This window comes from Ceratotherium simum, chromosome 5, assembly GCF_057802395.1.
Source record: "Ceratotherium simum simum isolate JZ-2026a chromosome 5, ASM5780239v1, whole genome shotgun sequence".
NCBI lineage: Eukaryota > Metazoa > Chordata > Mammalia > Perissodactyla > Rhinocerotidae > Ceratotherium > Ceratotherium simum.
Genome location: NC_141904.1, coordinates 45,254,871 through 45,270,768, shown reverse-complemented (window position 1 = coordinate 45,270,768; position 15,898 = coordinate 45,254,871). Strand labels below are relative to the sequence as shown.

Here is a 15,898-nt window from a genome sequence, read left to right as displayed (position 1 = left end):
GACAGCCCTCAGTTGTCTCTGGCCCTGGAAGGGACAGGACCAAAGACCTTGAGGAATCTCAGGGTTCCCCTCCAGGAAGCCTGGCATCACCCAGCACTACAGGCCAGAGAACCGGAGTCTGAAATAAAGGAAGAGCTACAGCAGTGTAGCCACTCTCTTCTACGTGCAAGCCTAGTTTTTGGAGCATGGACCTATCTGTGAGACAGACGCCCACCTGCTGAGTTCTCTTTGGCTGGCAGAGCAGTTCCAGCAAGACTGAAATACAAGAACTGCGCTGGATTTCACGATATGCCTGACGCACAGCCAGCCAAACCCCTTCCTCCCGCCAGACCCTCCCAGACCCAGCTCCAGGCCATTCTGTGCAGATTTCAACTTGCAGCAGCATTTATTTCCAGAAGAAGCTACAAGGAATACTGGCCCATAGGATACTCCTGGCTCCCCAAACTCTACACCCATTTGAACGTTTAAAGGAAGGGCCTGGCCGGGCCCAGTTGCCAGTTGGATTATTTCGCCACACTGTCAGGTGAATTTTTTCCACTGAAGAGAAATTCAGTTTAAACAGACTAGCAGCCAAACAAGACCAAGATTAAGTTTCATTCCCACATTCCTTCAGGATTTTATTCTTTTTCCCTTTTTTGAAAAAATGAGGAGTTACCAAGAAAAAATTATAAACCTTTGCACTTGGGGTTTTCTGGCTAACCCAGCAATGTTGTGTAATCATGATGGGAAGGGCAGTTTTTGTTAATGTTACTTAAGCAGATGTAAGGCCCTTGCTCTGCCAGGAGCCAGACCCAGTGCTTGTGCATCACCCCTCCCAACATTTAACCCCTCCCAGTAGCCCGGAGGTAGATACTGTTATTATCCCCACTGCAAAGATGAGGAAACTTGAGTCATAGAAGCTGGGCCACATGCCTGAGGTCCACAGAGAGCAAGTGGGGGCGCCTAGACTGAAACCCAGGCAGTGTGGCTCTGACCACTGAGCCGGACTGCGTGGCAGGCATGTGTTTTCTGGCGTCAGAGATTGCAACCTCCTTGATGGCAAAGAGGAAGACAGGGTTCAGTCTGATCCCCAGCACCCAGCACATGTTTAGCACAACCAGAGACTTAGTGGAAGTATTTTGAGCGAAAGAATGAATGAATGAAGTGCGTGGCTGGATGACAGCATGAAGGCTCTAGTGGGGACTTCACAGGAGGGCTGTGGTCACTGAAAGCCTGCCCATCATGCCCTGCCTCCCTGCCCACGATGCCATCACCAGAAGGCTTCAGAGGGACACCTGCTCTGTGGCCCCCAAACAGGACATCTGGGTGGGACAAGACACTGCAGTCTGCCAAGGAGGGAGACCAGACCCAGCTGTGGGGAGGGGAGGTCTGGGGAGAGCCCAGCACAGGGCTCTCAAACCAACCCACCAGGCTCCTGGGCCAAGATGGGTTCCTCAGCCAGTGCCTGATCTGGGTCTGGTGGATTCCAGAAGAGCCACCTGCTGTCCCTAGTGGCCTCTGCCCCCAGTGCAGCGACCCTCCCCCAACCTGGGAGCAGTCACCGGCCTAAGTCCTTCTGGATGAAATGGTGGCTCTTGGCTGGTCAGGCTCACTGCCCGGGGGCCAGATTGCCACAGGGTGGCAGCACCTCTCTCCAAGGAGGCCATTGGTCCCACACTGACTGACTGGATCTTAAAGAATTCAGAAGGCTTTGGGAGGTCAGAGTGCGGAGAAGGAGTGGTTTACTCAGCACTGACTCTCACTCTCCTCTGAGGACTCACCCTGCGGGTCTCAGTCTTCCCGGAGGCTCCAGGGAGGAACATCTGGATGCCTCATCTGCCCCAAGGTCAGAAGCCTCAGCACCAGCTGAGGATGCCAGTTAAATAGACTAGCTGATGGGCTTTGAGGAGACAGATTGAGAAGAACTAGGTCTTATCTGAAAAGACACCTGTAGAACACTCTAAGTTTTAAACATCAACAGAAAAACCATCAGCTTTGAAAAGATGAATCCACTACAGCAAAGTAGGTTCCAACCAAGAAAGCTAGGATGAGTCACCATTAGAACACCTTTCACAAAAAGTTTCCACATTAACACATTAGAGGGGGGAATATTGTAATCTCCTCCACAGATACTCCAAAGGCATTTGATAAAATTTTACATTGATTCCTAACAATAAGAACTTTTAATAAAGCACGAATAATGAGTAGTTCTTCATCATATCTTCAGTCAAAAGCCAGCATGATGTTTAACAGTGATGAATAAATGAAAAGCAATAGGATATATTGGAGTACACGAGGAAGCCATTCAGTTTAAAACTAATTTGGCCTGACCTTGTTTTTCCAGGAAGGCCTGACGTGGCCTGTTGAGCATGCAATGTACATCTGCTTTAAACATTTACAGTGTCCCAAAGACAAGAATGATGCCCTTAAAGATAGGCATATGGCTTCTCCCCGTATCGGCATTTCTTTAAGGATAAGCATCTCTTCTTAGAAACTACAGATTAATTACCAACCTGCTGTGTTCACCTTGTGACCACTGACCTGCTGTGCAGCAAAGCAATCTCATGACTGTTGTAAAAGGGATATTCCTGTCACATGTGATGTGTGTTCTTTGTTTCAAGACAGTAGACAACCATTCTATACCCCCCACTTCTTTGGTGTGCTTCCTTACTTGGGGAAGGAAGCCCCTGGGCTACAGTCCTCAGACCTGGCTCATATAATAAACTCACCCCAATTTTGATTTATAGATTGATTATGGATTATTTGCATCAACAATGGCAAAGCTGGAAATTGTCCCAAGTCTGTAGAATCAAATCACGTCCATCATTCCGTTAATATTTACCATTGCTCTGGAGGCACCAGCAATGTAATGAGGAAGGAGAAAGAAAGAAGAGGCAATGAGAAGACCAAGTGCATTCGTTACAGACGAAATGATGGCATGCCTGGAACACCTGAGGATAAACCAAGCAACTGTTAGAAGCAATATGATGTTAGCTGGTGGCCAGTAACTAGACTAATACACAGAAATAATAGCCTTCACACAGACTGAGAGCTACCAGCCAGAACATATAATGGAAGGAAAGATCCCATTTTCAGTGGCCGAAAGAAGACGAAATATCCAGAAATAACCCAACATGAAAGTGAAGATCCAGCTGAAGAAAATATCAAGATGCTTCTGAGGAACACGACTAAATGGAGAGACACATCCTATTCTTGGCTAGAATGACTCTATATTTTAGGATGTAAATTCTCTTTGTATTAGTCCACACAAATTTAATTGGATTCCAAGAAAATCCCAAAAGGATTTGGGAAGGAGAAGGAAGCTACAAGCTGACTCTAAATTTCATATGAGAATAGTATGCGAGAATATCAGGAAAATTCTAAAGAAGAGCAATGAGAAAGACCAAGCCCTACAAGTTATTAACATAAAATATAAAGTGCAGTAATTAAAACAGTGTGATTCTGGCATATAAAGAGACAGAGCCTTTACTGGAACAGAAAGGAGTCCAGAAATAGACCTACATACATATGGAAATTGGCTATATGATAGAAGCAGCACTTCAGATTGGGGGAAAGATTAATTATTCAACAAATGGTGCTGGGACATTTGGGTTGCCATCAGAAAAGAAAATCGTTGTTTTGCACCTTATCTCTTATTCCAAAATAACTTCCAGATGGATCAAAGATATATGAAAACACATGGGAGAATTTTTTAAGTAGCCCTGAAGTGAAGATGGCCTTTTAAAACATGATACACTAACCTAGAAGTCGTAAAAGAAAAGCTTGATAATTTTAACAACATAAAATTTTTTTAAATTTCTGCACAGTAGAAAGACTATAAACAAAGTTTAATGACAACTGAACCTGAGAGAAATATTACAATACAATGAAAACAAAATGCTAAGTTCCTTAATCTATAAAAAGCTCTTAAAATCGTTAAGAAAAAGACCAACTACCCAACAGAAAATGAGTAAAAAATATGAACAGATAGTTTTTTTAAAAAGGCAGTTAAAATCTAGACAGAGACAGGACTAGGGTGAGGCAGAAGAAACTGAGGGAGATGCTCACACTCAGGGCCGTGCAGCACAGGGTTGGCACCAAGAGTGAGCACCTCCTAAAATGTTTACACCTTGGGTCTGCCCTGGCCTCATCAATTTGTTTTCTGTTGCTGCATAAACAAACACATTTATTATCTCACAGCTTCTTTAGGACAGGAGTCCCTCACATTTTTGCTGGGTTCTCTGCTCAGTCTCATGAGGCAGAACTCCAGGTGTCGGCCAGGACCACATCTCATTTGTAGCCCAGGGTCCTTTCCTAACCTCATTCAGGTTGTTGGCAGAAACCATTCCTTGCGGTTCTAGGACTAGATCCCTGGGGATCTCAGGGTCCTCCTTTGGCCACCCCCTTCCCATAGGCAGTTCATAGCATGGCTCTTTACTTCCTTCCTTGAGGCCAGCAGGAAAATCTCTCAGATGCTTCATCTTTGAAAGACTCGCCTGATTAGGTCAGGCCCACCCAGGATAGCCTCCATTTTGATTCACTCAAAGTTAACTGACCGGTAACCTAATCACTGGAGTGATATTCTAGCATACCCACAGGTCTTGCCCACACTCAAGAGGAGGGGTTAATACTAGGCGGGATGGGAATCTTGGGGACCATCTTAGAATTCTGCCCATCACACCTCACCCTAATTGAGGTCCTGCTTTTAAACATATGAAGAAATGCGCAGTGTCACCCTTTGAACCCCCTTGTCTAGGCAGGTTGTTCCACCCCTCCATCACTGGCTGCACCATCTGTGAAATGGGGAGAAGCATAGCACCCATCTCTTGGGTCTGCTGTGGGACCTAAGTGAGTACATGTGTGTGGTTGTAGCAGACATTGAGAGACAGGTGTAGGCACTTCATAAGTGGTAGCTGCTCTTATATTCCATGTCTCTGGTTGGAAGCCTGTGAGGTCGGCAGTGGTCACGGATCTGGGCTCCTCTCTAGCTGATAGAACACCTGATGTCGCCAGCAGGCCAAGTTAGAGGAGGTACACCTGAAGTGAAGCCATGGATTTGGACTCAAAATGAGGAACACACACAGGATCACAAGTGACTGAAATGGGCTCCCCAGGAAGGAACTGGGCCAGCCTCACCCAGAGGAGACTCAAGAAATGATTTTTTTTAAGTGCAGCAAAGAGGGCAAGAGCACGTGCTTTGTGGCCACACTGCACTGGATCAGATCCCAGCTCCAACACTGAAGGCTGTGTGACTGGGGGCGAGGTCCTTAGCCTTCCAAACCTCAGTCTCCTCATCTGTAGAATGGAGCTAGGAATACTGTCTGCCTCCTGCGGCTGTTGTGCAGTAACACATGCAGAGTGCTGGAACAGTGCCCGATGTCGAGGGCATCAGACAGCATTAGACGTTGTCATCTCTTCTGGACGCTTAAGTGAATTACCTGCCAGAAGGCCAGGGCTCGATGGTCGTGTTGTTTTCTACCTCTGTGATTCTACACTGCGCTCTAAAAGAAACGTCGAAAGCCTTGGGATTCTTTTCAGTCTAGGGGAAGCAGTGGTATTTGAGGAAGCAGAACACAGCAGCACCTAGACAGGAAATCATGCAGAGGCCTAGAAGTTCATTTGTTCATTCATTCATTGGCTCTTTCATTTAACAAGTGCTTATCCAGGACCAAACCAAGAGCTTCGCTCTGTGCTAGGTGCTGGGGCTGTGGTGGTGAACAAAACAGAGAGACAGATGGTAAATTTGTGAACAGATAAATAAAATATTTACATACTGTGCTGGGAATGAGAAAGGGCGTAGGCAGGGTGCCATGAAAGAGACAGAGACTCACAATGGAGGAGGGGAAGTCAGGAGAGCTAAGGCCTGAGGAGGGGGGTCAGAAGCAAGTTAGAGCAAGAGGCTGCCCCGGAAGGAGCCAGCGTGTTTAGAAACTGACCGAGGTAGGGCCGGCTCCGTGGCTTAGCGGTTAAGTGCGCGCGCTCTGATGCTGGCGGCCCGGGTTCGGATCCCGGGCACGCCCCAAGGCACCACTTCTCCGTCCAACCCGAGACCGAGTCCCATGTACAGCAACTAGAAGGATGTGAACCTATGACATACAACTATCTACTGGGGCTTTGGGGGGAAAAAATGAATAAATAAAAATCTAAAAAAAAAAAAAAAAAGAAACTGACCGAGGCCAGCTGCCAAGAGAGGGGGCTGGAGACAGCAGAAGGGGATGGATCACGCAGGTCCTTGAAGAACCTGATATTGAGGGCACTGCGAGGGCCTTGCCTCATTTTAACAGGGAGTGTGACACGATCTGATTTACAATTGTAAAGAGGTGTGCTCTCTGCGCCTGACTAGAGGGTCTGAACCTCAGAGCTCTCCCTCCAGCTCCCAGCTGCTGCATGGCTTTGCCTGGGGCTTTCTCCGAATGCCAGGGAATTAACACCTCCTGGAGCAGCCCTCAACCAAAGACTAATGGGAGATTTGGCTATAAATACCTCACATCCCCCTCACCTCTTGGTGGGCTAATTCTGAGCATGTATTTTATACCATTTCTCAGAATTTTCTGTGGAACTAAGCCCCAGTCACCCACAGCAGAGACCTGCTTGATAACACGCCCTTTATTGGCTGCCTGCTCTCCATCTCACTTCCCACTTCCCTACAGGCATTTCCTGGGATCCCCTGCCAGAACAAGCTGCCCCCACTGGAATCCTGGTCTGGGGGAACCCAAACCAAGACAATCACTCCAGCTTCTGTAAGGAGACTGGATTGGAGAGGACATAAGTGGAGGCAGGGAGACAAGTTAGGGGGCTGCTGTGTTAGTCCAGGTAAGAAAGATGGTGACCTGAACCAAGATGGTGGCAGCTGGGGCTTTTTAAGGGACATGAAGGCCCTTTATAAGCAGAAGTTGCAGAATGACTTCTATGAGCTAACATTACCAACACTCGGTCTGTTTGAATTCTCCATAGCTCACCCACCCAGTCCAGCCAGTCACGCCCTCTAAGAGGTGGCAGGACATGAGAAAAGAGACCCCTTTAAAAGACAAAGAGAGAGATGTGCTTGATCCCTCGGCGCTCCCTTCTCGTACCCTGGCCTCTGGGTGGAAGGCCCCTGGGGTCCAGGCTTACCTCCCCTCAGGCTGGATTTGGCCTACAGCGGATGTGATGGTCATTAGCTCTCCTCCACCATGGCTTGGCTGTGCCAGCGTCATTGTCCCAAGAGGAGAACTTTGTACCTTTTACCAGAGTGAATGCGACTCTAGTTGTTAGTGGCCCATGACACTAAGCAGAGTAGAGTCTTGGAGCCCCCACAAACACGTGTACATACTCTCCCACCCATGTCGTCCATCCAAGTAGAACCAGTTTTTCACTGATCCATGCAGAAGTAATAGGCTCCCTCTTGGTCTTACTTCTCCCTGTGACACAGCTCAGGGTGGGGTGGGAGGGCACCCACTCACTATTAGTACTTTATCTCTCTTAGAGACACCAGCTTCTTCATTGAGAGCACCATGCTGGTCACATTGGCCTGTGAAACTTGTTCTTGACTTATCATTCATTATGAGTAGCAGATGCTGTTGGTGTCCCACCCATGTCCCCTTGGCACTCACTATTCCTGTACTACTGATGGCTTTCTACAAGTGCCTGTGGCTCTCTGCCATAGCCCCTTTCTGGCTGAAGGAGCACGCTTGGCTGGCCAGCATGTGGGCCAGGCTAGAAGTGCCGGGAAGTTAACGCCCTCAGGAGCAGCCTCAACCAATGACGGCTGGGAGTTAGTGGGTAAACAGCCCAGCTTCCTTGGCCCTCAGGTGAGACAGCTCTGACACGTGTTCTGCACACTCCCCCAAAGGTCTCAGCAGGATGGAGCCCAGTTGCCCACAGCAGTATCTGGGCAGCATATGGAATGTATGTGAGTGTATGGTTCATGTGAATGGTGTGCAGGTGTGTGTGGCTATGGCACATGTGGGCATATAAGGTTCATGTATAAGTGTGCAATACATGTGTTTGGGGTGTGTGTAACTGATTTGATTATTGTCTAACAGATATTTGCTCCTCTCCCACTTCTACTCCCACTTCTATTCTGGGCAGAATGCACTTTCCTTCCCTGATGTTGGGCCTGGCTATTGACTTGCTTTGACCCATGGAATATTAGCAGAAGTGACATTGGCAGAGGGCTTAAATGTGCTTTTGCAGTTTGGTTGAGCTCTTGGGCTTCTTCCATTCCCCATGAGAAGAGTTTGCTCTGGGTAGTGCTGCCCCCTCAGTCTGGGCTCCAGGATGAGCAATGAAGAGCAGACCTGAACCCAGCCCACAGCCTGGAGCCAAGCTCAGTTGAGCCCAGCTGACCACAGACCCTGGAGCAAGAAATAAAGAGCCCGTGTTTTAAGCCATTGAGTTTTGAAGAGGTTTGTTACACAGCATTATTTCAGCAATCACTGACTAATACAGAGTGTTACGTGGGATTTGCGAAGCATAGGGTATGATTTGTGGGGGTGTAAGGAATGTGTATGTGTGCAGTGCGTGTATATTTTGTGTCTGGGTAAATGGTATGTTGTGATACACAAACACAAAAAAACAAGTGTTTATTATTGGATAAAACGAAACAAATGAGCAAGCATACTGCAGAGTGGGCTGTATATGGAGTTTATACCCAGTCCCTGGTGAAGGTACCTCCGGTTCCTGTGCTGGGAAATCCACAGCCCCACCTCTCTCTGACTTGCCAGTGGTTTCTAGGAAGGTGGCGTCAGCCAGACAGGGGTGTTTGACTTGACTGGTGTTCAGCAAACCAGGGAAGAGGTGGCACAAGGCCAGCCAAGTCGCATCTGACCACACACCCAACCTGTATGGGCTTTGGCTGCTGAGACTTCCGTCCTCACAGCAGGGCTTGGCAGCCAAGGAAGGGTCCCACACTGCAACCCCAGGAAATGGACAGAGGGGCTCTGTGTGGCGCAGAAAGCCACTGCATGCACATCAGCTGGACCGGGACCTGGCAAGGAGGTGCGTCCTATCTCGTGGCCCCCGGGCATCCCTGCAAGCGTCCCCCTTTCCTGCCCTCGGTCTTGGTCAGCTGAATGGCGACTCTGTGATTACGACGGTGAGCTCTGGAGTCAGACCATCCAGGCTGCATCTTGGTTCCACCAGCTGTGACCGTGGGCAAGTAACTTAACCTCTCTAGGCCTCAAGTTCTCAACTTTAAAATAGGGATAATGTAGTATCTTGCTTGTAAGGTTGCTATAAGGATTGGACGAGTTAATTGTCGTCAAGTGTTGGAGACAGTGCCTGCTTATTATTGAGCAAGTGCCACCCGCCAAGCACTGCATTAAGTACATTACAGGAATGATCTCGAGTGCAGAAACCACACAAGGCCAGCGTTATCATCTGACGTAAGCAGGGCTCCCCCAGAGACAGACCTCGAGACAAGAATTCAAGCAAAAGCAGTTTATTTGTGAGCTAATCCAAAACCACAAGCAGGGAGTGGGGAAATGAGACAGGGAGGGCCAGCCATGACCACTGTGGGTAGCTGGGGCCCAGTCCCAGGGGGAACTCTGAGAGACACGTAGAACATGCACCAGAGCTGCCCCAGCCAGGGAGCCGGGGCTCTGACACGCCAGCACCGTCAGTCCCTGGAGGCTGCTCCTGGAGGCAGCGTGACAACAGCCTTCCCAGTTTGCCCAGGACTGTAAGTCCTGTGGTCTGGGAGACCCCTCTGTCCTATCCTGGTGGCTGGTCACACTATCCGGAGGGCGTTAATTCCCCAGCACCCAGCCTGTCACATGCAGGGCAGAGCAGCTCAGGACCCAGAGCAAACCCACAGAAGCAGGTGCTGGCAATTAGGAGCCACCACGAGCTAGAACGGTCAGGCCCGAGGGGATAAGGTCAGACACTCAGTCCCATTTTAGAGGTTAGAAAAGGAAAGCTCAGAAAGGCTAAGTGACCTACTCAGTGTCACACGGCAGGAAGTGGCCTGAGGGCAGCAGGTTCAAACTCAGGTTTGCGTGATGTCAAAGCCCATGCCGACCACCAGGCTCCAGGATCCCCCTTCCACAAAGCAGCCACGGGGGCATAGACTGGAGGGGCTGGACGTACCACGGTCAATGGGGGCTGGCTCACTGTGCACTCGGTACACATATCCTCCCTTTTTGAGCTTTATTCATATTTTTGTCTTTGTGTCTCTCTGGCCACAGTTCTACACGTGTGGCTCCATGGCTGACATCCAGCTCACAGGCCCTGGAACAGCTACGCCGTTCTGAGTATTCATTACCTTTTTTTCTAATATAATTTATTATATTGTTAGTCTATATAATTTAATTTTTAATAATGCTTGTGTTTCACAATCAAGTCACAAAATTCCTGAAAACTTTAGCAATCACCTCTTGTGAGCCCATATGAGCTGGTTCCAGCACACCACTGGATGAATAAACACAGGGGCAGAAAAATAAAAACAGGCGCTTGGTGGTCGAAAGCCAAGGACTGGAGGGAGAGTCACCATCCAGCCTCAGGCGGGCAATTCCAGGGCCTCAATCTCCTCCAGTCCCTACCTCCGCTGCCCTCCGCCCCGCCCGCCCGGCCCCACCTACCTGCAGCAGGAAGTCAAAGAGCGCCAGGCGTGCCCACTCGGCGTGGTGGATGCCCGGGCACGGGGCCTGGCCCGGCCGGCTGCAGCCATGTGCCAGCAGGGCCTGGTACTGCAGCCAGCCCAAGGCCAGGGAGTTCTGGTCGTCCTCTGGGTCACCCAGGTGCTGCACGTCAGGCGCCCACCAGATGACAGGCCTTGAGCCACCATCCGTGTAGCGGTAGGGCAGCAGGGGGCTGTGGAAGCTCCGGGCCACAGCAGGCAGGCTCCGGCGCAGCCCCAGGACTCGGTCCACGTGGAAGGACAGGACCTCGGGCAGGTCCCCAGGCCTCTTGATCAGGCCGCAGAGCCCCTGGGAGCAGAGTGGGCTGAGCCCAGGAGACACGTCCCGAAGGGCACCCTCGGCAGAGAAGCCGACCTGCAGCACCTGCCCGTGGCCGGGGACCCTGGCTTTGCCCACCACCTCCCCCTGGGCCAACAGCCGGAGGGTCTGCACATCGTGCTCTGTGAGCCATGGGGGAACCTGCCCTTCTGTCCTTGAGCCAGTCAACAGCCCAGGGGTCTCAGCGTCACACCAGACAGATCCTTGCAGCTCCCCAACAGAGTCAGGCCACCGACGAGCCCCTGCAACCGGAGCAGGATCCCCTGCTCCCTGCCCACCAGTCAAGGCTCTGTTCCCAGCTCCTGGCAGATCCCTGCCTTCCACTGGACGCAGCCGGAGGGTCGGTCCAGCAGTAGTTCTCCAAGTCCTTCGAGCTGCCGTGTCACGCCCTGTGAGGAGGCCGAACAGGGTGCCAGTCTCATTCTGTGCCTCCTGGGTGGGACCGTTGTGCCAGGGGGTGCCCAGTTCTTTGGCTCCTGGACGTCTGACCTCATCCTCCCTCAGGAGCACAAGACGCCGGGTACTGAGTCTCAGATCTCCTAGAGATGCCAAAGTAATGTCTCGCCTGACCCTCCCTGGACGTCCGCTGTCCCCTCCCAGGGACTGCCTGCTTTTGTCCACTCTCCCTCTGTGGCCTTGCTCCTCAGCACACATTAGGTCGGAATTCCTGGGCAAGGCCCAGTCTCGCCAGAACCCCAGGCTTCTTGCCCGCTGCCTCCGGCTGGAGCTCAGAGCCTGCCGGCTGCGGGGGTCAGGGGCGCTGGTTACTTCCTGGGGTTCCATGGGACCAGGGTCCAGGCCGGCAGCTGGATGCTGTGGGGGGAAGCGGGTGACAGCCACTACAGACAGAGTCATCAAGAGGCAGAATGCCATCACCAGCCGCCTCTTGCCACGCAGCTTTCTCCAGAGCCAGGACGCCTGGGGATGGGAGAGAAAAAGAAAGTTGGAGACCTGGGAAAATATCAGCCTCAACAAAATACTGGGGACAGTGAACAAAGGACCATCTTGGATGGCTGAAGAGGGAAGAGAGCAGAGCCCAGGTGGAGCAACACCTAGCTGCCTTCAAGAGAGGGAAGGCCCAGTGCAGCCAGCTCCTCTCCTGCTTCAAAGCTTAGCTTGCTTCCTTCCAGGCAGCCTTTGCTGATGCCTGCAGGCAGACATGGGCTTCTCCTCCGGAATAAACCGCCATTACGACAGTGGCCACCAAGCACCACAGGAGTCTCTTTCCACACCTGTCCCACCACTAGATGCTGGCCCTTTCTTTTCACCTCCGTGTGACTCCCAGGGCCCACTCTGGCAGACCTCTCGTTGTCTCCCACAAACACGCTCTTCCCTTTTCCAGGGCACACAGCTGCCCAGCTACAGATGACTCTGCCCAGCCTCCCTTGCAGCCAGCTGTGGCCTCGTGACTAAGTCCTTGCCCATGGCACAAATCAGCCACTTTTGCATGCCCCACTTGCTCAAAAGGAAGTTGGCTGCCCCGGCCTTTCTCTCTTGGCACATGAATGTGGCAGCGCCAGCTCCGCACATGTTGGTAAGGACACACACCGAGGCAGTCATTTTTCAACCTCTGGTTCCTGGACCAGCAGCCTCAGCATCAGCATCACCTGGCAACTTGTCAGAAAGGCAAATTCTCAGGCCCCAGCCAAGATCTACTCATCAGAGACAGGGGCCCAGCAACCTGTGTTTTAACAAGTTCTCCAGGTGATTCTGATGCTCGGCCACCACGGAGCCACCAGAAGGAAGGAGCTTGGAAGCCTGCATGACCACATGGGAGCAGAGCTGCCAAGTGCTGTTTGAGCCACTGTGTTTTGGAGTCCCTGTAACTGTGAGCCTGCAGCACCATCTCCATCCCCCAAAATACCCTAGCAGCCACATCTGTCCAGGCACCCTGATCCCTGACCCCTGACCAGAGCTGATGGGGCCGTCCTGGACCTGACCCACACTGGGCCAAATAGCTCCTCAGCCCCCACGCCACCCCGGGAACATAGGCTTGTAGCAAGTCAGCCAAGTTGGCTTATTCTGCTCATGAACTAGAGAGCAGGGGCGCATGGCTGCCCAGCTAAAGATTACGGCAGTGGCCATATTCTATTGAAAGCCACTTTACATGGAGAGAGAAGAAACAGCTGCAGACAAACCAGAAACCCAAACAGGAGGGAGCACCTTGCCCAGCTTCCTGAAGCTTCTGGTTCCGGTTCTGAGCCTGGCTCAGGGACAGCTGCAGCCACTGCCTGAGCTCTGTGAGACTCTGCAGTATCTGTGCAGAACCCACTCTCCCTTGGCACTGGAGCTGTGGACCAAGGCTGATCCTGTGCAGGAGACCAACAGGACTAATTAAGACACCTGTGCGTTCCCTTCCCTCTGTGATAAAGAGCCTCCCCTCCCTCCTTCAGTCCCATTCAGGCCTCCCCTTCCCTCCAGCCAGGGGCCTGGGGGACTGGGCCCCTCATGCATCCTCTCATTTGTCTGTGCCTTCAGCATCTTTCTGGACAAGTGGCAGTTTCTACAGTAACCAAACATATTTCTCTTCTCAGCACATTGAGCATCAGAAGAGAATCAAAAGGAAGTTGCAGCACAGCCCTAAAAACTCCCCACAGATCCCTCCTGCCTCCAGTCCCTCCATGCTGCTCTTCCTCCGTCCTGGCCCCTCCATCCTACCTCACCCTCTTAGCGCCTCCCGGCCTGGCACACTCAAGTCCCTTGGGCCCCCTTTGTGCTGGTGCGTGGTGGTGGAAAGAGCACTGGCCCAGGAGTCAGCAGGCAGCAGTCTCTGGGTGACCTCAGTCTCAGGACCAGCGTCCACATCTACAAGGGACTGGATGAAATGACCTTTAAGGCCTCCTCACTTCCCCCAATATCCAGTGACTCTAGCTCTCGGTGGACAGTCGGAGGTGGATTGAGCCATCGGTGGGTTTTCCTGGGCCTCCCCCTGCCCCAACTGCTCATCGAGCATCTATGGCAGAGCAAAGCTGGACAAGTGGAACCCCACACCACCACCACCGCCACCCCATAAGGCAATCTGGGCCCTTGAGGGAGGCTCTTGGAGAAGAGAGGCTGAAATGAGTGAGCTTTTCTGCTGCTGCCCTGTCACCCCCAGGAGACCCAATCACCCACCTAGGCCTGAGCAGTGGGACCATAATAACCAAATGTTCCCTCACAGCTATGGGCTGACACCCCCAACACCCAGTGGGATTTGTCAACACCAGGGTGACTTAAAGTCCAAGGCCCAGAAACACCCTCCATCCACCTGGTTCTAAGACCTGCAGCTATTGCTGGAGGCCCCACCTAAGGTAACTGTCCCTCACCACTGGAGGAGGAGGAAGTGGGGAAGATTCCCATCTGATTCTCGCCTGACTCCAAGATGCCTGTGCTGCTGTGAGCTAGCAGGTGGGTCTATGTCCCAGGGCCACATACACCCTGCTTGGGGTGGGACGAGGTGAGGACCAATGAGCTGAATAAGCAGTGGGAAGGTCAGATGAGGGCAGGTTTCTGATTTCCCCCAACTCCAGCCAATGCTTCCAGGGCCACAGGGCAGGGAGACAAAGCCAGGAGAATATTTTCCTCGTAAATTGTGGGGTCCTCTAGACACCCTGGGTTCCCCAGACCTGGATTTCACCTGGAATCTCTCTCCTACTTACTGGAGGCGGGCTGGAACATGGTTTTCAAACCTGCCCAGGGGGTTCCTTCATGGTCTACCACGGTGCAGGGGTTTAGGAGAGGACTGTGTGTGCTCTGCACCTCACACACACACACACACACGTACATACACAGAGACACATACATGCATATATACGCACATACATACATACGTACACATGCACACACATACCCCCACACACATATACACACTGAAACACACATACACACAGATATGTACACATACACACATATACATCCACAGATACACACACGTATGCCCACACACTTATACACACAGACACACACACACTTCCACCAAAACAGCTCTGTGTTCTTCCTTCACAAGGTCGGTTTAGCCCCTTTATGTTACTTGATATGCCATCCTTGTTTAGTCTTTGTTCTGTCATAATATTTTATAGTATATTTTCTGTGTTTATAATTTTGAAATCTTTCACTATGTTTTCAGCTACCTTCACTTTGGTGTATATTTCTTGTAATACTTAGGAAATTTTGATTGGGTCCTAACGATTGCCTTTATGACCATGTGCCCTTCACTGTCTCGTTCTTTAAACAGTAGCTCTTCATCCCTACGAAGAGTAACCATAACATTAGCCTATGTCCTCTTCCCCACGCTACCCTTCCTCTGCCATTCCATCTAATCACTAGCATTATCTTTTTTATGTTTGCCTTTGTACAATTACATATGCTTACATTTCTACTATATTTGTCAGCGTCAAATGATATTCCTTGGTCCCCAGCTATTATTCGTGAAGAGCAAGTTCATTCTTTCTCCCACCTTGTCCCTCATTCCCCTTCCAAATTTTAATATTTGTGCCATTTCTCCATTGTTAGAATATAAAACATGTACATTCTATTCCATTACTACAATACTCACATATGCTCAGGTCTTAGTTCTTCAGTTAAATATATTCTTTGCATACTCCTGTCTTCTTTGCCCTAGTTTTCCATTATTTCTTCATTGACTGAAGTTAAAACTCTATAATTTTCTCAAGAAGTACTCATGGGAGCAATATTCTCTGAGTTCTTGCATGTTGAAAACTATGTTTCTATAGCATTCATACCTGAAGGAAAGTCTGGCTGGGTATAAAAGAATGCTGTGTCACAGTTTCTTTCTCAGAATAACTGTGGGTCCTGCTCCACTGTTTTCTAACATTGAATGATGCTGTGGAGAAATCGAAGATTAAACTGACTTTTTACCCTGCCTCACTGCCTTAAGGATTCTTTCTTTTTCTTCCTTTTTTTTTTTTTCATTTTTTCTAGCTTTATTGGGGTATAACTGACAAATAAAATTATATATAGTTAAATTATTCAACGTGATGATT

General features: G+C 50.5%; 1 protein-coding gene across 1 annotated transcript in view; it reads right to left on the bottom strand.

The window, feature by feature from the left end:
- Nucleotides 1-15,898, bottom strand: part of GASK1A (golgi associated kinase 1A) — a 59,392-nt gene that overhangs the window by 10,663 nt on the left and 32,831 nt on the right. Inside the window, exon 2 of the mRNA XM_087430805.1 lies at nucleotides 10,539-11,834. Within this exon, the coding sequence (XP_087286931.1) occupies nucleotides 10,539-11,834 (1,296 nt within the window). The remainder of the gene's footprint in view (nucleotides 1-10,538; nucleotides 11,835-15,898) is intronic.